Raw genomic sequence first — 24,118 nt, forward strand, 5'->3', positions numbered from 1 at the left:
TCCATCCTTCAAACTCAATGCAGTTCTCCTACCAGGAATCATGACCGCCCTGCAAATCTGCAGTATTAACTGACAGGCCCAAGATCTTGTGTATAAGCAAAGGCAATTCCCAAGTTTTCCAATTTATATTTGTTCCTTTTTGTTCATTTGTCTTGTCTGCAGGCACTTGCTTGAAGATAAGCTATACTAGGCACCAAAGGTTTAAGAAAATATACAGGAGAAAAAACTAAAAAGTGAAGAAATTCTATCCATCAGTTTTCTTACCCCTGAGATTTGGGAAGAGGGAGCCATTTTTTAAAATGTGTGCATGGGTTTTAAATTTGTTCTAGTTGTGGAGCATTTTCTCATCTGGCTAAGGAACACCAGCTGTTTTCCTTCTTACTTATTTTTCTTTTCATGAAGAGGTGACTACTATGTGAGATGGGATATTATATTCAGTGACTGGACTCTCACAACTTCAGCATTTGGTGGTTCTTTGCATTTATGTAATATGTTGAGTCTTCCCAGTGAAGGTGTACCTTAGGACTAGGATGTCTTCTCTTAATACCTTTCCTCCAGTCCTGACATTTGAGTATGCCCAGTCTAAAGCCTGGGGACACAAATTGAGGTCTGTATTAGTAAGGGCACTCCAGAGAAACAGAACCAATAGGACACACACACACACACACACACACTTTGTATAGGTTATATGCATTCTACATCTATCTATCTATCTATCTATCTATCTATCTATCTATCTATCTATCTATCTAGATTTATTTGGAAGAATTGGCTCATGTGATTGTGGCAGCTGGCAAGTCCAAAATCTGCAGAGTAGGCCAACAGGCTAGAGACCCAGGGGAGGGTTGATGTTGCAGCTCAAATGTAAAGGTAGTCTCTTCCCTCTTCCTCAGAGAGGTCAGTCTTTCTTCTATTAAGGCCTTCACCTGGTTGGATGAGGCCTAGGCACCATGTGGTCTGCTTTACTCAAAGTCTACTGATTTAAAGATTAATGTCATCTAAAAAAATTAGAGATCCATCTAGAATGATGTTTGACCAAATATCTAGGTACCATAGTCTAGCCAAATTGACACATAAAATTAACTGTTACAAGATCTAAGGTTAAAATTACCTTAGAATTTGGGGAGGCAGGGAGGAGTGGTGGAAATAGGAGACTTGAGTGCTAGACCTTGGTCTGCTGCTGACTGTCGTCATGACTTTGTCTCTCAGTGACTCCATTTTCACCTCTGGATAAAAGGGGAAAGCATACTCTTCACGAGAATTTCCAAAGTGGCTATTTCATAATGCTGATGACTTTCAAAATGAAGGAAGGAAGGAATGAGTTACGTGAAACATCACAAAGCTGATGGGTTAGTGAGGGGAAGGTAGGTGATGACTGCTCTCTCTTGAGTTCCTACTATGTTCTAGAAGCTCTGTTAGACATTTTATGTACACAATTACATTTAATCCTCTCAACGATCCTGCACACATTTATAGAGAGGGAAATGGAGGGTTAGCAAACATGAAAGGAGTAACTCAAAACCACACAATGCAGAGTTAACGTTGGAACTCGAGTAGGCTTTCTCACTTGCACTAGGCAATATGGTCAATTAATGTCCATCTGTTTCTTGGTTCTCTGAGCAAAGTTCTGTAATGAGACAGAACTGACAAAATGAGATATAAGCCAAACCTGGGACCTCCGGGCTGGACGGTCTTAAGCGAGGTTCCTCTGGCATAGCGGGCCAGTCTCCAATCAAGTCGAGCCACTGGCTTCAGCCCGGGCCAGACTGCCTGGGGCTCCTTGCCCAGATGCTCTGAGGAGTCACTTTCCAGGCCCAGAGAACTCACACATCCAGACTCCAAAACTGAGATACGCATCTTTACCCCCAAGCAGACCAGAGACAGTACTTGTAGAGTGGTGCAGCGGATACGGCCAGAGCATCAGAGTCACCATAACCCGAGTTCAGATCCCAGCTCTGCCGTTTCTAAGCTGTGTGACCCTGGAAAATCATTTCATTTCTCTGAGTCTTGGTAGCGTCATCTCTAAACAGGAGTTAGTGATACTTAGGAGGAATAAATGAGAAACCATAAGGCAATGCCAGGCTCCTTACCTAGCGGAGAGTTGGTACTCAAGCATTGTGAATTTTCTTCTGCCCCAGGCTGACTGTGTCTGAAACAGTTAAAGAGGGCGATGAAAGCAATGCTGGAACCTGAACGCAAACCTGCACGCATTTCATCAGTAGGGCACCCTGGGTGGCTGTGCGGGGAGAGAACAGTGGGGAGCAGCGTGAAGACACAGTGCTGGGGATCAGTGTAGACAAAGCGTGCAGCACCAGTTCTGCAGTGTAGAAGCCGAGGCCTGATATGTGGAAACCAACACGCCCCTTATGCCTTTGCAAAATGACTTAAGGGCTGCCCTCTTTTCTGCTTTCTCCTTTCACCTTCTGTATCTTCTCTCCTGTCCTCTCCACACTGCTTCCCTCCTCTGTTCTGTCTCTCCTGTCCTTCCCCCTCCTCTTTGCCCTCCTCTCTTGGCCCCTGTACTTTATTAGCGAGCAGAGTTCTTTCTTACACTCTTGTTTCCTTCTCCTCTTCCCTCCTCTTTTCCTTTCCTCTCGTCTGTCTCTGCCTTGGCTTGAAGGCCAGGGCTCCTCTCTTCAGGCCCCAGTGGTTCATTCCCATTAAGCCTGACGATGGCTCCTATGTCAATTAGAAAGAGGCGGTGTCCCCTTCCGCTCCCCCCTTTCCTGGGCCTGCCGCGATGCTCAGAACTAGCACCATCTGTTGCATTCATCCAGGCGATGGGTGAGCATTTTGCCGCTCTGGGGAGGCAGAGCTCAGCGGGTACCAGGAGGTAACGTGGCTTGTTTGGACAGCTTGATATATTGATATTGATAGAGTTGCCGCATGGGGTTGGGAGGGCTCTGGGATGGGAGGCGTGGTACGCAGGGTGAAATCCGCCATGGAGAGGATTGCACAAGCACTCGCCTCTCTAAGCCTGTCAGGGCTCTTGGCACTGTCACCGCGGCAAGAGCAGCCAAGCAGATGGATGGGATTTGCTACGGTGGGGATCAGAAACCCTTGCAGCTCAGGGGAGCAAACCCTGCATCTCTGTGTGCCTTCCTCTGCCCACAGCCAGCCAATTCTGCATCAGCTGAGAAGAAGGGAAACAGAAATAGCAGAATAGAAAGAGGCTGACCTTTAGGAATTGCTGAATGTCAGAGCCATGAAAAAAAAAAAAAGAGAGAGAGAGAGAGATGGGGATGCTGTATCAGTCAAGAGCCCAGCTGGGCAAAGAAGGCATCCTGAAATGGGAATTTGAAAGAGAATTCAATGAAGTGACTATTTATACAGGCATAGGCAGAGTGAAGAGAATCAACATGGGGATGTCAAGGTACTGGGGACAAGAGATGCCAGGAAGCCACTACTGGCTTCTAGAACTGTAGGGGCCGGGAGAGAACATGGTTTTACTTGGCCCTGCGAGAATTGTGACTGTGGAAAGAGGGCCCCTGGCAGAAGCTGAAATTGCTGAGGGTCCCAGTCTCTATAAAAAACATGGTACAGAAACAGGAAAGGAGCAAGGGAAGAAATAACTCCAAATTCCTTCCCTATCCTGCTGGAGCATCCCACTGGCCACACCGCCTGGCAGCCAGATAACAAGGAACCAGGTGCTGTAGCCCAAAGGGATCTGCCTCCAGGACATGGGCCTGGGCAGAATGAGCCTAGGGGTTGCAGAGGGACCTGGGAGGACGAGTGGAGAGTGACCAGCGCTAATCAGGAATGGCTGTGTGCTCTTTTGCCTGCACCGTGCCAGCATCAGAGCTCACGTTCTTCACCACCGCACATACTCCTGCCCTGCCTTTTCCAAGGACTGTATGGATTCCTTTCTACCCAACATCTCCACTTCAGTGTCTCAAAGACACCACAGGGTTTTCATATCTAAAACTAAACTCATGTTCACTCCTCTCAAACATGGTCTCTTATGGAGTTCCTCCTCTCATGGAGGAGCTGCTGTTCCCTACCTGTGCAAGACCAGGAGTCATCCTCAATGCCTCTCTCCCTTATCAGTCAGTCTCCACCTTCTGTGGGCATTTTACCTACAAAATGTCTCTCAAATTTGCTCACTTCTCTGACTCTAGTACTCTGCTACTTGTCCCTGCTCTCTCTACTCCTTTATATGCTTCTCTGTCTCTACCTTGGCTCCCCTGCTCCAGGCTAGCAGCGTCTCATACCAGGACTTACGCACTACTGTGTTGTCTTCCTGGTAGGTCTTCTCACTTTCATTCCCGTCCTTCTCCAGTGAATTCTTCTGTTTTCTGCCAGAGTGATCAGCAATCTTCCCTAAATGCACATCAGATCATGTCACTCTCCAATCTAAAACCTTCAGTATGTTCCACCCTTAACAAGGCCCAGAGGGTGAGGGTTAGATTTAGGGTTAGGGTTAGGGCTCTCTAGTTCTTTCCCAGCATCATCTCACATCGCTTGCTTTCAGTGATTCAGCCCCGGTGGACGATTGCACCCCCTTTCATGTTCCTTCTCCCCAAGAGGTCTCTGCTTAGACTGTTCCCTCTGCCCCTTTTGCCATTCTCACCTCAGCCCCCCAACACTCACCACTTCCTCCCCACTTGAGTAACCATACTCTTCACACCTTGGTCACACTGCTCACTTCCCTGATTTTCCTGGACTAGGTCACAGTCTTTTAATGTAGCCTCTCATATCATCCTTCACCTCTACTTTATTGTACATATCACGTGAACATTTTGCATTTAGATGTCAATTATGATTTAGTATTGGTCTTCGTGTCTATATGGCAAGCATCATGAGAGGCTTTATTGGTTTTCTCACTGCGGTATCTTGTCATGGACTGAATGTGTCCCCCCAAATGTCATGTTTTGAAGCCCTAACTACCGGCGTGGCTGTGTTTTAGTCTGCTTGGGCTACCATAACAAAATAGAGGTTCATCTTCCTTGATCCGAAATCCAAAATGCTCTAATGAACATAGCCCTTGAGTGTCATGTTGATTCTCAGAAAGTTGCAGATTTTGGAGCATTTCGGATCTTGGATTTTTGGATTAAGGATGCTAAACCTGTACTGCAGACTAAGGTGTCTTAAACAATAGAAATTAATTTCCTCACAATTCTGGAAGAAGAAAGTTCAAGGTCAAGGTGCAAGCAGGGTGGAGTTCTGGTGAGGGCCCTCTCCCTGGCTTGCAGACACTACTTTCATGCTGCGTGCTCGCATGGCCTCTCAGTGTGTGTGCACGGAGAGAGAGAGTGGTCTCTCTTTCTTACTCTTTCTATTGAATTAGGATCCCACCCTTATGACCTCATTTAACCTTAATTACCTAGTGAAAGCCCCATCTGTAAATACAGTCATTTGGGAGTTAGAGCTTCAATGCATGAATTGGTGGAGGGCGGGGGGCACAATTTAGTCCAGAGCAGACTGTCTCTAGAGATAGGGTTTTTAGGGGGTAACCAAGATTAAATGAGGTCATAAGAAGGGGCTCTAATCTGATTGAACTGTGGCCTTATAAGAAGAGGAAGGGAGAGATCTCTCTCTCTTTCTTTCTCCCCACACACACACCTGGCAAGGTAAAAACACAGGGAGGAGGAGGCCGTTTATAAGCCAGGAGGAGGGCCTTCACCAAAACCTGACCATTCTGGAACCCTGATCTTGGACTTCTAACTGCCAGAACTGTGGGATAATAACTGTCTGTTGCTTAAGCCACCCAGCCTGTGGCATTTTGTTATGGCAGCCCAAACTGAGTACGCTCAGCATAGGTACGTGGTGGTTTTTCTGTAAACTCTGCTGAATGAATGGATGAATAAATGGAGTGATGAATGAATGAATGAAGATTGACAGACCTGTGTGGGTCCTTCCCTTTAAAGATTCCAGACTATGAATTGTTCTGGACTGTCAACCACAGTATAGCCCACCTCTTACAATTTTGGGCAAATCACACTTCACTCTGGGTTTAAGGAATCAAAATTGGGCATGACATTGCTTCTCAGAATCATACTGCAGCCTCTTTCTGGAGGGTCACAAGCTTGGAGGTGGGGTCCATGTTTTGGGTCTTCTTGGTTCACCTTCAAGGAGACCTAACTGAGATGTCTGGGGAGAGAGACAGTAAGAGAGGCAGGTGAGGAAGCTGTAGCCACCACATAGATCATTTGTGTTGTCAAGTGTTTCTTTCTTAGCAATCATAGATGCCCCTGTGTCCCTGAAGACGGGACTTCTCACAGAACACAATATCAAACGAGCTCTCTAGGTATGACTTGCCCTGTAGACAAACATTTGTAGCTTTCTTGGGCAAACAGGTGCTTCTTAGAGATGGGTGTTGGGATGTTTGGGAGCCTTCTTTGTCCATCTGATGAAACCCCTTCAAAGAAACAGAAATCTTTGGTGCATCCCATCTCTGGTCGTCAGACAGCAGGTAGCTCAAACCGAAGAAAAAATTTCCTAGCTTCCAGAGACATAGATGGAGGGAGGGTTGAGTTTGAAGATTTCAAAGTCAGGGCTTTCTTTGGGAATTTCTCAGAACAAAAGCACTGAGGCCATTCAGTGATTTTCCCTTTCTTCTTTCTAGTTTCCATTTCTTTCCTTTCATGTTGCCTCTTTCCTTCCGGCTCAAGCCTTTCTATTTTTTCCCTATCTTTTCTCTCTCCCCTTCTGACCTCGCTCTCTCCATTTACTGGAACTTTCTACCAGTCTCAATTTTGAAACTTTGTGGAAATGTGGCTACTAACAGATCAGTGGAGGGTATAGTTGCAAGTGGAACATTAGAATAGGGGTTAGAAGGCTTCCTTCTGCCACTTCCTAGCTCAGACCAAGTCGTGTATCTTGTTTTGGGGCCTCAACTTACCCTCAGTAAAATGGGATATGGTGCTAAGTGATCTAGATATCCACAGTTCTGTAGTTTTATCTCGTAAGACATCGTGTGACCTTCACTGCCACCATCCTTGCTCAGGCCACCCATGCCACTGTCTGGCTACTGCAAAACCTCAGTGCTGGCCTCCTTTCCTGCCTCAATTTGCATTCTGCATGCTCTAACTAATAATTATTCTCAAAATGATTTTATTTGAACTTGTCAGTTTCCTGTTTGAAACCTTTCAGTGATAACCTTTTGTCATTAGGATCAAATTTGCACTCCTAAATGTGGTTTACAGGGTATCCTTATCTCTGCAGACTGATCTCCTGCAGCCTCTCTTCATAAGGTCCCTTGCAGCCACCTTGAGCTACTTCCCATTGCTTGAGCACTGTTATCCTTCTGGCTTCAGATCATCACTGGTGCAGGACACTGTTTCTCCAAGCCCAGCCTGATTTTGCCTTCTTTTCTACTTTCTACTCCACCTTAAGTTCTCAGCCTAGCTAGTGCCTCCTCCTGGAAGCCTGCCTTGACTCCCAGGATGGGTACAATGACCCTTTTGGGTACTCCTCAGGAATTCTGCACTCACCTATCACAGAAATATTGCACAGTGTTGGAATTGTCTAGATATGTGTCCTGCTAAAGTATGAATTACTTGAATAATGGCTTGTATCTGACTTTTCACCACCATAACTCAAGGGCTTAGAATAGTGGCTGGAACATAGTAGGTGTTGAATAAATAAATGAGTAAGCCAGCAATACATCTGTGCTTAGCTAGTGGTTTGTGATTCTATATCTTAAATGGGTCATGGAGGGAGTTTTAGGGACTCGGGGTGGCCAGGCCCAGTCCTCCAGGGACTGAGCAGGGGCCAAGCCCTAACCTCAGCCCTGTTGCCACCCTGTAGCAGCAGCTGGGGCGACGCAGGAGACAGTGGAGTCCCTGATGCAGAAGTTCAAGGAGAGTTTCCGCGCTAACACGCCCATCGAAATCGGTCAGCTGCAGCCAGCCCCACGCAGTGCGTCGGCAGGGAAGCGGAAGCGGAGGAGCAAGTCTCGAGGTAGGCCCTCCTGGACCTCTTGCCAGGAAGTCAGCCGGCTGTCCACAGGTTCCAGAGTTGCTGGGGAGAGCTCTGCCTTCTTCCTTTGTCCCCCTGTGCTCATAGAACTCTTGCCACTCTCTCTCTCTCTCTCTGATAAATCCCCTTGGAGATGGCAAACCTGGAGATGTGCTCCCTGCACCCAGAGCTAACCTCTCTGAGCCCCAGCTGCCTCATCTGAGAGTGGGAATGGATTCTCCAAATTTTAGAGCGATTGGGAAGATTAGCGACAATATATGGGAAGTGTCTAGCACTAGGACCTGCACACAGTAGATGTTCTTTAAATGATAGCTGGTGTCACCCTAGGGAGTACAAAAGAGTCAGAACATCCTAATAGAAGGTGTCCGTGAGCTGGGGGCCAGGAACAGGGGTTTGGGCCCACTTTTTAGTAGGCTGAATAATATAGCAGTCCACAGCAGGAGTATTGTAAACTAGTTAGAACTGCTTTCAGATTTAGGTTCTGCTGCTAACTAACTATGTCACCCAGGGCAAATTGGTCTACTTCTCCAAGTCACTCCTGTCTCACAGGGTTGTTACGATATCTTAGCACGATGCCCAGCCCAGCATTCAATAAAAAGCAGATCTTTCTTTCCTGATTCTTTTCCTCTTCTCTCCTTCCCTTTCTCTCTTCCCATATCAACATCATCATCATCTTCATCCTCATCTTCATCACCACCCTCATCTTCATCATCTTCCTCTTCTTCTTCATCTTCATCATTATCATCATCTTCTACACCTTCTTCATCATCCTCATCTTTATCACTATGTTCATCGTCTCATAATCTTCATCATCTTCACCATCATCATCATCATCATCTTCTTCATCATCATCTTCTTCATCATCTTCATCATAATCCTCTTCTTCATTATCTTCATCTTCATCATCATCATCATCATCGTCTTCCCCTGACCATCTGTGTGGCTTCATATATAACAGGAACCCACTTGTCATTGCCTGATTTCCAAACCTCATCTCCTTCTTTTTTTCAGTCCACTCAGTATTCTCCAGCTGGCCACTCCTCTTCTTGCCTCTCACTTCTCCATTGCCTGTAACTTGGCTCTAATCATGTCATTCCCCTTCTCCCCGGCTTCAGTAGCTACCACCTTCAGACATGTCCACACTATGAACATGATACTCAGAGCTCTGACCTCCACTGTCTCTTGTAAATACATGTGCTCTGTCCTCCCATGTTCCTTCCTGTGCCATTCTCTCTGCATGAAACCCCCATCTGGCCCTAAGATAATCATTGTCACCTGTTGACACTAAACTTATTCCAGGCATCAGGCTAAATTATATATATACATATATGTATGTATGTGTGTGTATATATATATATATGTCATTTGATATATCTCATTTGGTCCTTACAGCCACCCTCTCAAACAGATACAATGGTAATTTTCATTTTGCAGATGATCTCACTAAGGCACAGATTGCTATGGTAACTGGCCCAAGGGACACTCCAGTAAATGGTGGAGCCAGGGAGAACCCAGCAGTCTGAGTCTCAAACCTTTTAACTTCACCACTGTGTTCTACACGGGTGAAATCCTACCTGTCTTTCCAAGCTCAATATGCATGACACATTTCCATGAAGACATCACTGATTGTCACAGTCACAATTCGCTCTGAATTCTCCCACCTTTTCTTTATACATGTGTTAAGTTCTGGTTTCATTTTTGTGTAATATAATTTGTTTTTGTCTAGTTCTTTCCTTAGCTGGACAGAGAGTTCTTTGAAGGCGGGGATTGTCTTATTGTTTGAATCATCTTTACATTTCTGGACCTAAATCAGTGCCTGACACATAGTAGATGCTTACTATTTGGTGAGGGGATGTCTAGGTCTGAATTCTGTAAAATCCTGAATCCTGTAAAAAGGCAAGATCTGCTTGTTAAGCTAAGGTCATAAATTGAGGCAGAAGAAATGATAGAGTTCCTTTATGAAACTTTAGTGGTAAACCCCAGGTTTGAACCATTGTGTCTTGATAAATAGTTGGGGCCTGGAAGTCAGAAAGGGCGGAGTGCTAATCCCAACCTACTCGGGTTCAACTTGCATAGCTTTGGAAGAGTCATTTGGCTCTCTCTGAGCCTCAGTTTCCTGTTTTGTAAAATGGGGGTGCCAGGCCCCCAGAAGATTGCTGTGAGGATCTGATGAAATGATGAATGTAGATCACCTTGGAAAGGTCAGATAGCATGTATCAGGGAGTGAATAAGTGCTGTCTTATGTTTATTCTGGTTTAGGCATTCAGAGTTCCTCAAAATTTCACTCAGCTTTATCTATGCATCTTTATTCCTTCACCATTCACCAAGAATCCCCCTCCTATATCCTCTATACAACCACACCACATAAACACACTAGACTCCAAGTCTAAAACCTCCCCGCTCTTTATTATTTATCCTATTTCATTTCCTTAGCATCATAGCCTAAGCACTCTTTATGTCACTGAAGTTTTTCAAAAATATCCTTTTTATGTACCGTAATTGTCTTAACCAGGCCCCTACTCTTAGGTATTTGGGCTGTTTTTAATATTTCGTCATCACAGATAATACCACATAGAAGCCTTTTGTTTTTGCTTTTGGTTTTTGCATAAGACTTGGCCTTTGCTTACAAATCTGTCTGTCTCCCTCTCTTAGAGCAGAATTTCAAAGTTAGATTGTTAATGGAAATCGGTTTCAAGTTATGCTAATTTACAGATCAGATGGGGTCGTGGAGAGCTATGCATGAAGGCATTCATGTTTCTTCAATGTATGTCGAATCTCTCCTCCCTTTCATTGTCACCATTATGACCCCTGTCATTTCTTACCTTCTCCTTACAACTGTACCCTCCTTGCGATACAGTCTCCCCAAAGCAGCCAAAGTAATCTTTGTAGAAAGGTAAACCAGATAAGGTCACTCTCCTGCCTAAAATCCTTTGATGGTTTCCTGTTATTCTTAGGGTATGATCCAAATTCGACGCCGTGGCTTGTAGATGTTGAATGATCTGGGTCTGACTCCTGCCCTCTTTCCTAATGTCATTTTCTCTGCATTTTCTTGTGCTACAGCCAAACTGTCTTCCTTCGTGTTTTGAGAGCACACCCAACATTTCCCTCTTTAGCATCTGAGAACTTGCTTTTCCTTGTCCTTGCCATGCCTCTGTCTGGCCCCCGCTGCTGTCCAAGCTGGCCCCTTCTCACCTACACCTCTCAGCTCAAATGTCAGCTCCTCAGAACTGTCTTCCGTGACTACCCAATCTACAGTTTGGTTCCTTTCAGCCCCTGACCTGCCACTATCTTTTACATCACTCTTTCTGTACTTCTTCCATAATAGTAATTTAGTCTAAATGTTTTATTTCTTTGCTTGCTTACTATCCTTCTCTCTGAAGTATGAGCTTCATATTTATAAACCTAATATAAGAAAGTGCTTAATAAATATTTGTTGAATAAGTGAGTATATTAACATCAAAGATTACTGGAAAGTGGCTCAGTTTTATAACTTTTAAATGGATGGTGTACGAGGAATCTGTGATGAACCAAAGCCTCCTGGTACCGACCTCCAGAGAATCCTGCTTCCCCCATAGACAAACTCACTGACATGTAATGCAATAAATGTGCTCAAGTGGATGCTGTTAAAGCAATTTCCAAAACAGCTTAGTAGCACTATGCTTGTAATTTTGCTGCTACCATTGGATAAGATTTTTTGCAGGAGAGGAGTAATGATAATATATATCAGCCCTACACTTCCAAACTTGTTCACCACAGCCTGTTGAGATCTTCTTAGACAAGAGAACTCCATGGTCAAAATAAGTTTTGGAAATTCTGCATTCTCCCTCTTCCTCTTGAAGATTCCTGAATGGAACATAGTCTATTAAAGGCTCTGAGAAGTCCTGCAGTACAGAAACCTGGGCTGCTTTGTTTAACTTGATGTCTTGAAGTTATCTTGACCACAGACTCTATTTTCCTCCTGGAACATGTATTAATGTCTTGTGGAACAGAAGTATCTATAGTGACATAATCTGGGAAATGATCTGTTAGCAGCATTGACTATCAGAATCACATATATGATGGTCTGAATCTCCTGTCCTTCACTGTTGCTGTCTTCCTCCTGCCAGTAAGGTGGTTATGGGATGTCGGGCCCAGAGTGGGAGCCCTGGCTTCTTTCGGCTTCATTAGGCTCTACACCCAGTCCATGTGCCCAGTGGTCTCCAGTAGATGGAATGGGTAGTTGAGAACCAGCCATGGAATTAAGCACATGATTAAAAGCATCCCCAATGTGTTTTTGTAGCTGTGGCTTCCTCCTGGGAGGCCTGGTGGATGCTGAAGCGCATCATTCTTAGCCAGACACGAGACGGCTAGTGGAGGACTTAATTGCTGCCTTCCTGTTCATGACAGTGTTTTATGAGATAGCTGCTAAGGCGCCACTCCCCAACATCACACGGGCAATATAACGGAGGTGTTGGCATTCAAATAAAGCAGGGGAGGAATCTTTTGGCTATGAGGAAGAGCTTCCTGAGGCTCATGCAGTTTCAGATAGTGGTTTTTAAAAGCAGTCCTTTGTATTGGAAATTTAATTCCACCAGTTGCTAACTGAATGATCTTAAACAAATGAACAAGAGCTGTGCATAGCCTCAGTTTCCTTTTCTGTAAAATAGTGCTAATCATACCAACATCCCACGTGGGTTGTGAAATGATACCTGCAAGATGCTTGGCCCAGTGCCTGGCACATGGTCAACCCTCAATAAAGAGCAGCGAGTATTGGGACTGCCATCAAGGGCCTTGGGCCTCCAGAGTCTCGCAAATCCATCCCCTACTTCCTGGGCCATTGTCTCTGACTTGGTTGAGATTTCATTACTCCTCACCCAGATTCCTGCCGCAGCTTCTTCATATAGCCTTGTCGCCCACGAATCCATCTTCTACCCTGGCAGCTGGGGTGATCTTTTGAAAACACAGTAAATCTGGCCATGTCAGTGCCCTGCTAGAGCATTTTCCTGATATTCTAATCCTTGCACTCTGGGGGCTTCTCAGGCTTTCAAAGTGAAGTCTTCAAAGTGAACACATCCCCCAGTGGGTCTGCAGCTGTGCTCTAAAAACATCAGTCATAAGGCCCGCATTCCAAGTTCCATCTTAAAAAAAAAAAAAAAAAATCCATGTCATTCCATTTCATAAAATATGCATGCTTATTTTAGTTTAAGTTATGTTGTATTTTTGGTCAGTTAATTAATTTAACATTTGTTCAAGTCTTCTGTTCATGATGACGTGGCAGGAAGAACCGTGATTGAGCACATTACAAGAGGATGATGATGGTACCATCTTCAAAGGATCCATAGGATGCACTAAGAGAGTACCTGTGAAATACTCAGCACAGAGCAGGCACTAGGTGCACACTGAATACATGTGCTCTATTATCGTACTATTCTTATCACTTATTTTTGTCAGGGTTATTATGCCATAGGCATACACATACCCAGTTTTAGAAGCAAGAGCCTGTAGAGTGAAGGGCATACTGTTTAACAGGATTAAAAGGTTACCATCACCTGCTACACAAGGCTCCTCCCTCACCTGGACTCCACCCCTCCTCTGGCTACCCCTGAGTCCCAAGCCACTGTATTCTGCAGCCTCAAGCACACAGACCATTTCTCTCTCCCCCATCACGCCTTGCTTTGTAAGCCCTGCCTGAAGGGCCCTCCCCTCCTTCGCCTCTCCCCAGGCGGAAAATTGCTACTCATCTTCAAAATCCAGCCTCAGAGTCTTTTCCATGAAGCGCTTCCTCAGCCACTACCCCAGCTTTTGAGACATTCTTTTCTGCGGGCACCCAGTGCTATTCGTGTTCCAGCCCCGATCACAGTGCATCGTAAATACACGTGGACACATCTCTTACCTTCTTCAATACTCACAATCCTGTGGTGGAAAGAACAGTATTTTATGTCTGTCTGTAGCTCAAATGGCTAACAAAGAATGGTGCAGGACAGTAACTGACTGAGTGGGAGAATATATGGATGCATAGATGGATAGATGGACAAAAGGAGGTAGCTGGGAGCCTGACAGAATGCAAGGGGTTGAGGAGATGCAGCGCAACCCACTATCTAATGAGCATTTGTTGTGTTCTAGGCACTGTGCTCATCACACGTATTATCTCATTAAAAAGTTCTCGATAACATTATTAGGTAAGTACTATAATTATTCTTGTTCAACAAGGGAGGAAACTCAGGCTTACACAGTTTAAGGGACTTGTCCAAGTTTACTGAACTAGTAGCTTGTGGAGCTGTGGACTCAGAGCCCAGATCATCTGAATTCAGAGCCCACATTTAAATTCCCAGATGACTGGAGTTCTACTCTTGGCTACCCTGAGTAAGCTTTTTGAGCTATGAAACTAGACCAACCTAGTCTAGATATTAGAAGGAAGTAGATGTAGCTTCTCTTGCACTGGCAAGGCACCGTGTCATCAGTGCTGCTGTGAGGGTGCTCAGGAGCTAGAATGTTCTAGAAGGTGAGGCATCTCCCCCTCTGAGATGACAAAGAGTCAGGACTGCCCCTTTTGTCTTCTGTCTGGCCTGTCCCCAGGAGCCTGCAGTGTCATATAACTGGACAGTGCCCTGTGCATTTTAAAGGCATCTTTGCAACTTTTTGGTATGCCATGCATATATAGGATGTGCCACCCAGATCTCTGTCCAACAGCACCTCATCCTGTTGAAGGATTAGACATTTGCACCACAATGAGTACATGAAGGTAGTCTGGGGTGCCTTGGGGCGTTTACTAAACTGGGAGAATAATTAGGCTTCCCAGAGAGGGTAATCCTTAAATAATGCGTTGGTATTAACCAGGGAGAGAGGTTGGGAAGACACTGCTGGTAGAAGAAATAAAATATGCAAAGGCACAAGGGGGTGAAGCGGTGCAGGGCGTCATGGGAATATCTGGAAGAAAATGTGAACCAGGCAGATGCTGGGAAGCACCAAATCCTCCATCAGAAGCAGAGCCTGGATTTCGCTCCCAAGTTTCCCTGTTGCACCCTCACACTGGGGAGGAGAGGCCAACCCTGGCTCTTGTATCCTTCCTGATCGACAAGCTGCAATGTGTCCTTTTACTGTGGAACACTGTCCTGGGCTGCAGGCTATGTTTGTATATATAGTTTTCTTTTTACTAGTAACTGACTGTGACTTAGTCACTTAGTTAGAAGAAATAGTCAGAAACACTAATGACTTTAAATTAGTTGCCTTAATGGCTTGTTGCTCTGCTTAAATACTGAACAAGCAGCCGCAGGACCGATCTGTATTTCTTTGGTCCGAGTCTTTGTTCCCCCAACCCTTTATCCCTCGGGCAGCCTTCCTTTCCTACCAAGGACTTTGGAATGGGGTTCACTGCCCCTTTGGCAAAGGATGTTTTGACACTGCATTATCAAAATGAAGTTCAAACACTACATCGTCAAAATGAAGTTCAACTTAAACCATGAGACGTTGCAAAGGTTAGGAGGACCGGATAGACCTCAGCTACCTGGAGACAAGCCCTGAATTTGTGATGAAATAATGCCTCTTTTCTCCACCTTTGAGCCCTTTCTCTGGCTTGATTTTCTTCCTTCTTCCCATTGTCAGTACTAAAATCTACCTTTCCTTTATAACAGAACCCTAAATCCGTTTTCTCTGTGAAGCTTTTTCAAATTTTTTCTGAACGGAAGTCACCCACACTCCCTCTAAGCTTTGATAACCTCTTCGCTATCTTCCTGGAGATATTTGTCATTCATTCCCTTTTATTCGAGTAATTTAAGGCCACTTCTCATCTTCTGCTTAATTAATCTCCCCAAGTGCAGCAACTATTTCCACTCCATGCCCGTGTTCCCATTGGCTGGCCTACTTCCTGACAAATAGCAGATGCTCAATTAATGTTTGATGAAGTAATGGATGATTAATCAAAGTAGCTGCGTCATCTTGGACAAAAACTTTCATTCTCAAGGCCTCGATGTTCCCATCTAAGAGGCTGTGTGGCTTTGTGGCAATGTGCTCATGCTCTGGAGTGAGGCAGATGTGGATTCATATCCCAGCTCTGCCATTGACTTGCTAAACTTTGGAAATGACTTATGCACTAAATCTCCATTACTTAATCTGTAAATCGTCCCGTCAGCCACCTCATAGGAAGGCTGGGAGGATTAGAGTTAATGTATGTAAAGTGCTCAGCAGGCTGTACTAAATATGGTAAGTACCTAATAAATCTTTATTGTTGTTAATTTGGAAAGCAAAGGCGATGGGCTCTTTCCACAGGTCTCCTCCAACTCAAATAGCCTTTGATGATACATATGATTGGGAAGCATTATTGTGCAGGGAAAAGTCTAGAATTTGGAGTCAGAAACCCCTGATTTGAACCCCAACACTGCCTTAAGTGCAATGGGTCCTCAGGGAAACTGCTTAATATCCTCAGGATTCCATCCCCAGCACCTGGGGATGTGATTATACCTGCCATTCTTTTTGTCCTTGGCTGCTGTGAGAATGTGCTGGAATGCTTATGGAGATGCACCTTCAAGCATTCTATAGATTAGCTTCATCTTAAAATCAGAGCCCTGGTACCTTCGAAGACAAGGAACAGTATGCATCTTTATTTGGGGAGCCTTAACCCTAGGTCTCTGGCTTTGCCTCTCTTGACCACAAGCCCCTCCTAAGAGGTGCAGCCTGGGACAGCACCACCACCTACCCAGTGACCTCCAGGTTGTGTTGCACTGAGGCAGGGAGAGCTGATCTGTAGTCAGAGCACACAGCTGCCTCCATAACTCTCCCCTGATGTGTCTTTCAGAGAAGTTTGTATTCCTGAAAGTGTGTGTCTCCTCTAGGCGGTTTTCCTTGTCCACTGAAATATGTCAGGGGGCTCTCAGTCAATTCTGTCTGGCCTGGAGGATAGAGAGGCACCTGCAAGTGGCCTTAGCAGAAGGCTGTGCACCAGGTCCTGGTGAGGCCTGGGGACACAACTCTAGAATATTTCTTTCATTAGAATGGTGCAACGCTATATTAGTGTTGTTGCATAACAAAACACCCTGAAACTTACTGAACTAAAACAGCAACCATTTATTTAGCATTAATTCAAACTGAACATTTGGGCTTCACTCAGCTGGGTAGTTCTGGTTTGGGTGGGGCAGGCTCAGCTGACCTTGGTCGTGCACCTGTGGTCAGCCGGCTATCCCAGGCTGGTTCACTTGCTGGAGGGTTCCACAAACAGCAAGAATGGGAGCTGCAAGGCCTTTTGAGGATTGAGCTTGAAGGCACGTGTCATCTCTTCTGCTTCATTCTGGTGGTCAAAGCAAGTCTCTTAATCCATCAGAGATGGAAATGAATTTCGAGGTTGTCTGATCCGACCCGCTTGTAGATGTGGGAAATGATGTGAGTGGAGACTCATCAGTATCACACAGAAAAACCAGCAGACCCAGCAGTGGAATTCAAGTCCTCTAATTTGCACAATCATCCTCTTTTTATGCCATTTAAGCATGTAAAATCATGTAGGCCATGTTACCTACACTAGGACTGACTGTTGGGGAATTTTAACAAAATACCTTGTTGGAAGTTCACAACTCCTGCTCTTGTCTAATTCAACTGAATTCAAATGGGTAAATCACTTAGGAGATTGCAAAGAGAAGCTTTGCATTTTCCCACGTTGGAGACAGACATGGTTAAACATACTGAGGATATTGGGTAGACTGCCTGAGCCACTAGCAGTTTTCAAGCTGTGCTCCAAATAGGCGCTCAGGGAAAGGGGGTGGGGGTGTTGTGGCTGAATAGATAGGGCTCTTTTATCAAGCTCCTGTTCTATATTTATATATTGGGCTTTGATATTTTGGGGGAAACTTTCAAATCTAAAATACATGCTGTCCAGAAGATATCCAGCCATTGTTAATATAACAAGAATATATTACATGGCTAGATACTTTCCGGACAGCCCTCACATGTGTGTGTGTATGTGTGCATGTATTTATGTATGTATGTGTATATATATATATTTTTTTAAATAGTGATATAACAAAAGTTCCCATTCCTATATGGTAAGAAAGCAGGCAAGGTGTGTAGTGAACTTTCAGCAGCATGGTGCACAAAGCTGATATGGGCCTTGTTCCTGTTCCGTACACACACACATACACATACACACACAATAAATGTTGGACAAAATATCACTTTTTCCATAATGCAAGTTCATCTTAAAAATAAAGAAAGGAAACTCCTCAGGTGTAAGGAATGCAGGTGAAAGCTGTAAGAAATGCAAAGCCAGGCTATGAGCTCAGCAGCTGATGTTATGGTGACCACAGGTGGGGGTAAGGTGGGATGGGGTACAAGTAGAGAGAAAGAATGAACACAGAAATACTAGAATATAAGGAGATAGGGATAAGCCCAAAAGCATCAGAAATCACAGTAAATGTAAGTCACATATTAAAATTCAGAGATAGATTACATTTTAAAAATCTAGTTATATACTGTTTACCAGAGACCCTTCTAAAATATAAAGACACAAAGTTTGAGAGTGAAGGGAAAGGAAAAATATATATTAGGCAAATACTAATCAAATGAAAGCTTACAGGGAAATGTGAATATATGACAAAATAAACTTTACAACAACAAGGAGAAAAAAAATCCTTAGGGATAAAGAGGTTCATTAATTAATCATAAAAAGAACCATTTACCAGGAGGGAAATGAAATTTGTACTCACAGTAATAACACAGCTTTAAAATATATAAAGAAAAAAATTGAGAGAAGTACAGTGACATACTGATTAATACACAGTTAAGTGGGTGACATTTTGCAGAATCTTTCTATTAGATTAAGTAGACAAAATAATAACAATATGGAAAAATTTAACTATACTATTAAAAATATAATCAAATGGACATACTCAAAATTGTGCTTCCAAGAATCAGAGGTTAAAGATTTTTCTTAAGAAGCGAGAAATCCTTTTTATGGGTCTTGACATCTTATGACCTCAGTTTTCTGGCATTGGTCCAATTTCTTGACTTTCTTTTTTAATTTTCAGTGATGACCCTTTGCAACATTTATGACTAAATGTAGTTTAATTTTGTCTCTCTGAAACACATGTATTCCAAATCAGGTTTGGGAATAGGGAGAAGCAATCTATGTGCATTAATTGTTAAATAATTTTATCTTATTATTTTTTGAGGAGGAATACAGTGGGTACAGGAGAGGTTGTGGTTTAAGATAAGACTTCCAGAAAAATGGTCACTGTCAAAGCAAAGTAGTGGTATTTGGTTTCAGTTTATATTTCTCATCATTCTGCTTTAAGCCATGGAAAGAGTATATTTAGCCAGGGTATCTTCTGTAAAGATAAAGACCCTTGTCCAGATTGCCTATATATGATCTAGTTGTGAAGATCTGTGGGAACAGCTATGAGACTGACTTCCTCCTCTTCCTAGGTCTCTGTCAGCCTTGTTACCTTGCCAAGGGAGTTTGCTGAGAAAGATCGGTGCGATGACATTAGTAGCAACCTCCATCAATTCTAAGATGGGAAAGGGTCCCAAAGAAGTCATTTTGGTTTCAGGCAGGACTACACAGAAATAAGTAGGTAATTACACTGATAATTACAGCAGCCCCGAATGGCTAGGATCTCTGATAGACTCTTTGGCATCATTCTTAGATCAGCGTCTGTGGTTCCAGCAAAGCTACAAAAGTCCGAGTCCGAGCAGTCAGCCCTTCCATAGGATAAGACTCTTGGGAACTGCTCTCTAAGGCTACTGCAGCTAATTCCCATTTCCCGGATTCTAGCCCCTCCTACTCCTTCTGTGTAAGCTCAAGTCCCTGCACCCCGCTTTCAACTGAGTGCCTACCAAGTGTGAGACTCCGTGCTCAGTCCTGAGACTGCAGTGGAAACACAGACATACAAGGTCCCCAGCTCTATGGGGCTCAAGGTATGGAGGAAGAAACAGGCAGTCAGTCACTCACTCAAGCATTCAGGTACCTGATTACAAATTAAATTATTAAAGGTACATTGGAATAAATGACTTCGGAGGTGACCGTCGTGGTGGTCTGCTAATGCTACAGTGAAACTATTTAGGCTTCCTAATCCTTTGCCTGGAGTGGAAACCATCACTCCCTGTGATTCCTCCAGCAACGGTGAAATTATAGAAGGAATGAATCCTGACGCTGGTGTTGTGGTTTGTTTTCATTCTGTTTTCTACTTTGGGATGTATATCTGATGGGAAACAACAATTATTGGCTACTTATTTTGTGCTGGTCACTATTCTAGGTGCTCTCACATGTATTATTGTAAAAACCCTTCTCTAATGCTTATTTTGTAAAAGAAATTGATACTCAGAGACATGAAGTAAGTTGCCGAGACTTGCACAGTCAGTCACTGGTGGAGCTTGGATGTAAGTTGAGATCTATCTGCTTGCAATGCCATGGTCCTCTCTCCTACATTGTAGCTGTGCCTGTTAGCGGTGCCTGCATCCAAGACTTGCATTCCCATCACCTCCGTGGGGGCTCTGCACGCACACAGGCCTCAGAGCTTAGACTGAAATTCGGCAGAAGTGAAGGCAGCAACAAAAAAGGGCCCTTTACTGAATACCCTAATTACCCTGGTGGGATTTTTATTCATTTTCTTGCCTAATTATTATTAAGAATATGCCATCTGTGTAAATTAGGTTTTATGATTTTGTTGTAAACTTTTGTGCAATTTAACTTAAAAAAATAACCTTTAATGTCATTCCATGATGGAAAATGTTAGCTTGATGTACAAGGTCTAATTGTCCCCACCACGTGTTAGAAATCCAAATGTAGCTAAACATTAAGGTTAAATGATGGTATCACAACTTCCTCAGTTTGCATTTTACATCCAATTGAAAACACAAACCCCTCGCCTCATTAATCCTTTGCAATCCAATTTTTCCCCCCCTAAATGAAATGATCCTTTTGGGACACATTTATATCCTTTTAACAGCCGCCTGACAGTTCTGCTGATGGAGTTTGTATCCAACTTTGTTACTGGATAGTGACAACTCGCCCTGACGGATATGTGTACATAATTATTCTCTCGCAGTTAGATTTAATTAATGCTTACCCTCATCATGATCCTGCAGCTAGCAGGCTCTCTCCACAGGAGCAGTTAATGGCAAAAGGATTTCCTTTTTACCAAGAGAGACTCCAAAACGCTTTGTAAAACTCTTTTTTTTTTTCAGATAAAAAAAAAAGAAAAAATCGTCTGAGCATATTTCATTTGTTTTCTCTCCATCTTAATGCCACACGTGAACAGATTTGAGGGTATACATAGTGATGGGCTTGTTAAACCTAATTTCTGCCTAAGTATCTCTAATATGAACAGCTCCGACAGACCCACAAAGAAGATGTATATTTTTTAATATCTTGGCTTAGACTTGAGGTGCCCTGGCTTCATTTTGTTTATGTCTCTGTACAAAATATGTATGTGTGTATTTTTCCAACCAGCTGTCTCCCCAAATGCCACCCAGAGTTCGGTAATAAATAGCTAGGCGAGACAGGAGATATTAAGAAAAAATGACAGGGGAGACAAAGGGAGTTTGACGATAAGCTTTGCAAAGAGATTATTAGGAAGTTCGTAATAAGGAGAGGGAGTGTGTATTTAGAGAACCCCATTAGATGGGGATACTTTACAAGTAATCTGTCCCAGTCCATGCTTGTGAAATATTCATGTGCCATTTAATTTTTATTACCATAATGGAAATGGCTTGTGTTTGTCGAGAGCTTAACAGTTGACAACAATTTTTGCATCCATTATCTCAAGTGATCTTTGTGACGAGCCTGTGAGGCACTCAGAGAAGCATTGGCATGTGAGTAGACCGAGGCACAGAGAGGTTGAATCACTTGCCCACAGTCACACAACTGGAAAGTCAAAGAACCTGGTACTTGGCACTGAAGCCACAACTTCCAAAACAACATCTGATGCTGTCTTCACTACCTTATGCCACCTTCCGTTAGGTTTGGAGATGCATAGAGGGAAGACGTGAGTGAGTGACTCCCATGGCAGTCCCTCCTGGCCTTCTTTGTCTTGCCAAAGCATCAGCAGACTGTCAGCTAAGAGATCCATCCGAGTTGAGAGTCATCCGATGCTACTTATTTTAATGATTGCATGCAATATTAATGATCATTATTGCTGTGAGTTGTTATGGAAGATTTTCTCCAGCAAGACCTCAAAAACCTCCAATAAAACGTGGCCACCTCAGGACAGAAGGAAACACATCCTTTCTCCTGTCACTTCAGACACTGTTTAAACGCCTTGACTTTGAACCTCCAAGAAGCCTAAAATAAAATATATAGAAATTCAGGACTGTGGAGCGGGAGGTGGGTATGTAGAAATCATCCCAAAATACAAATGAGAAACTGAGGCCCAGAGAGGGAAAGCAGCTTCTCTGCCATGAGTTAGTGGCAGATGTGGGCCCCAACCCTGGTTTACTGATGCCCAGTTGAGATCTCTGGCCACTACACCGCAGCTGTTAACCTGGAGCTGGAAGAGGCCTGAGAAATCTCCATTTTTACAAGTGAGAAACTGAGATTTGGAGAAGCGAAGTGGCTAATCCAAGGTCTTGCATTAACCCAGAGGCAGAAATGGATTTGGAATCCTGTTTCCTTAATTCCTGTAAATTTAACTCAGCAGATAGCGTCTGGGTGTACGTTATCTGCCCCGCATCGTGCTGAGCACTGTGGTTACATCAGCCTGCAAAAGCAGACAGGCGTGTTACAGAAACCGGAGGAAAAAATATGGCTTCTCACTCTCATTTGGTGCTGTGGGTAAGATGGATGTGAAACTTGGGTTCCGTGGCACGCACCTGGCATCCCCGCTACTCAGGAGGCTGAGGCAGGAGGATCACTTGAGCCTAGGAGTTCCTGGTTGCAGTGAGCTATGATGATGCCACCGCCCTCCAGCCTGGAGGACAGAGTGAGATCCTGTCTCTTTAAAAAAAAAGAAGAAGAAAAGAAAAAAGAAAGGAAAAATGTGAAAATAATTCCCAGGAAAGTCCAAGTCCAAATTTAAACAAGCTGACCTTGGAGAAGACGGCTGGAGGTGGGTAGAGAAGAGTGAGGGAGGGGGAGTTACAGCCCCAAATACAGTCTCTTTTCTTTGCTTGCCTTCTAATGTAATTACCTCTCTGAGTCCCACAAGGTGAATATTTGAATTGAAAAGTATGAGCTAGAGCCAGGAAAGGTACAGTCTCTTACATTCGGCCAGCACTCTACAGTTTGGAAAGCACTAGCATCTGTTGTCCTTGTATAGTTATTTACTCAGGGCTCACCATGCACTATGCCATTTTTTCAGTGTTATCTAAGTATTAACAATATGCCTATGATGTAGATGTCATCATTATTATTATTATCCCCATTTTACAGGTGAGAAAATGGAGGCTCACAGGGTGAGGTCCACTTACCAAATGTCAAATAGCTGGTCAATGGCAAAGTCTGGATTTGAACCCAGATCAGCTGAACTCCAAACCGCAGGCTCTTCACACCCTCATGAAAGCCGGCTGCCAGAGCACAGGGTGCTGGAGCCTGGAGTTGGGCCCATAAGGTCTGCCTTTGAGTCCTCAGTGCTCTGGGACAGTGATTCTCAAAGGGTGGCTCCTGAACACACAGCATCCGCGTCCCCTGGGAACTGGATAGAACTGTGAATTCTCAGACCCTGCCACTCTCGGGTGGCACCAGGCGATCTGTGCTGTCACAGCTTTCCAGGTGATTCTGATGTGTGATTAAGTGAGAGAGCCACTGTACCAGCAAAATATTTCTATCCTTGGTTTCCTTTTTATGGAACCTCAGGGTCAGAGGGACCTTGCAGGTTACCAGTTGTAGCCCCTTTTGGAGCTTTGTACTATTCATCTGGTCTCTGTGTTTTGGTGCTGTTCTTTCTGTTTTACATGGATGATCAAAGTCAGCTGGAAAGAAGTTGAGGGACTGAATGCTTTGTAAGCAGGATCCAGGGAACAGGGACATGTTTCTTGTGGATCACTGAATTGTGACATGTGTCTGAACCGCTGAAAATGAAAGGGGGAAATTACAATAGTCTCTGTTCACCTCCTCCCCAAGAAACACACCACTAGTGATGGCTACGGCCAGGCTGCCTTGTTAAAGTCTTTTAAGCTGGTATTGAGCAAGCAAGTGAGAGGATCTTGTGGTCTTTCTCTGTCAAGCCCCTGACCAGTAAAGGAAGTCATGCATCCATATATACCTGACCTTGGATCTCTTTTTTTCCCTCCATAAAGTGGA

The 24,118-nt window shown here is 44.1% G+C and overlaps 1 protein-coding gene across 1 annotated transcript in view; it reads left to right on the plus strand.

Moving 5' to 3' along the window:
• The window catches only part of ASTN2 (astrotactin 2), an 808,895-nt gene that overhangs the window by 239,668 nt on the left and 545,109 nt on the right, over window positions 1-24,118 (plus strand). The window contains exon 4 of the mRNA XM_045563087.1: window positions 7,750-7,902. Coding sequence (XP_045419043.1) covers window positions 7,750-7,902 — 153 coding nt within the window. The remainder of the gene's footprint in view (window positions 1-7,749; window positions 7,903-24,118) is intronic.

The sequence above is a fragment of the Lemur catta genome, chromosome 10 (assembly GCF_020740605.2).
Source record: "Lemur catta isolate mLemCat1 chromosome 10, mLemCat1.pri, whole genome shotgun sequence".
Classification (NCBI taxonomy): domain Eukaryota; kingdom Metazoa; phylum Chordata; class Mammalia; order Primates; family Lemuridae; genus Lemur; species Lemur catta.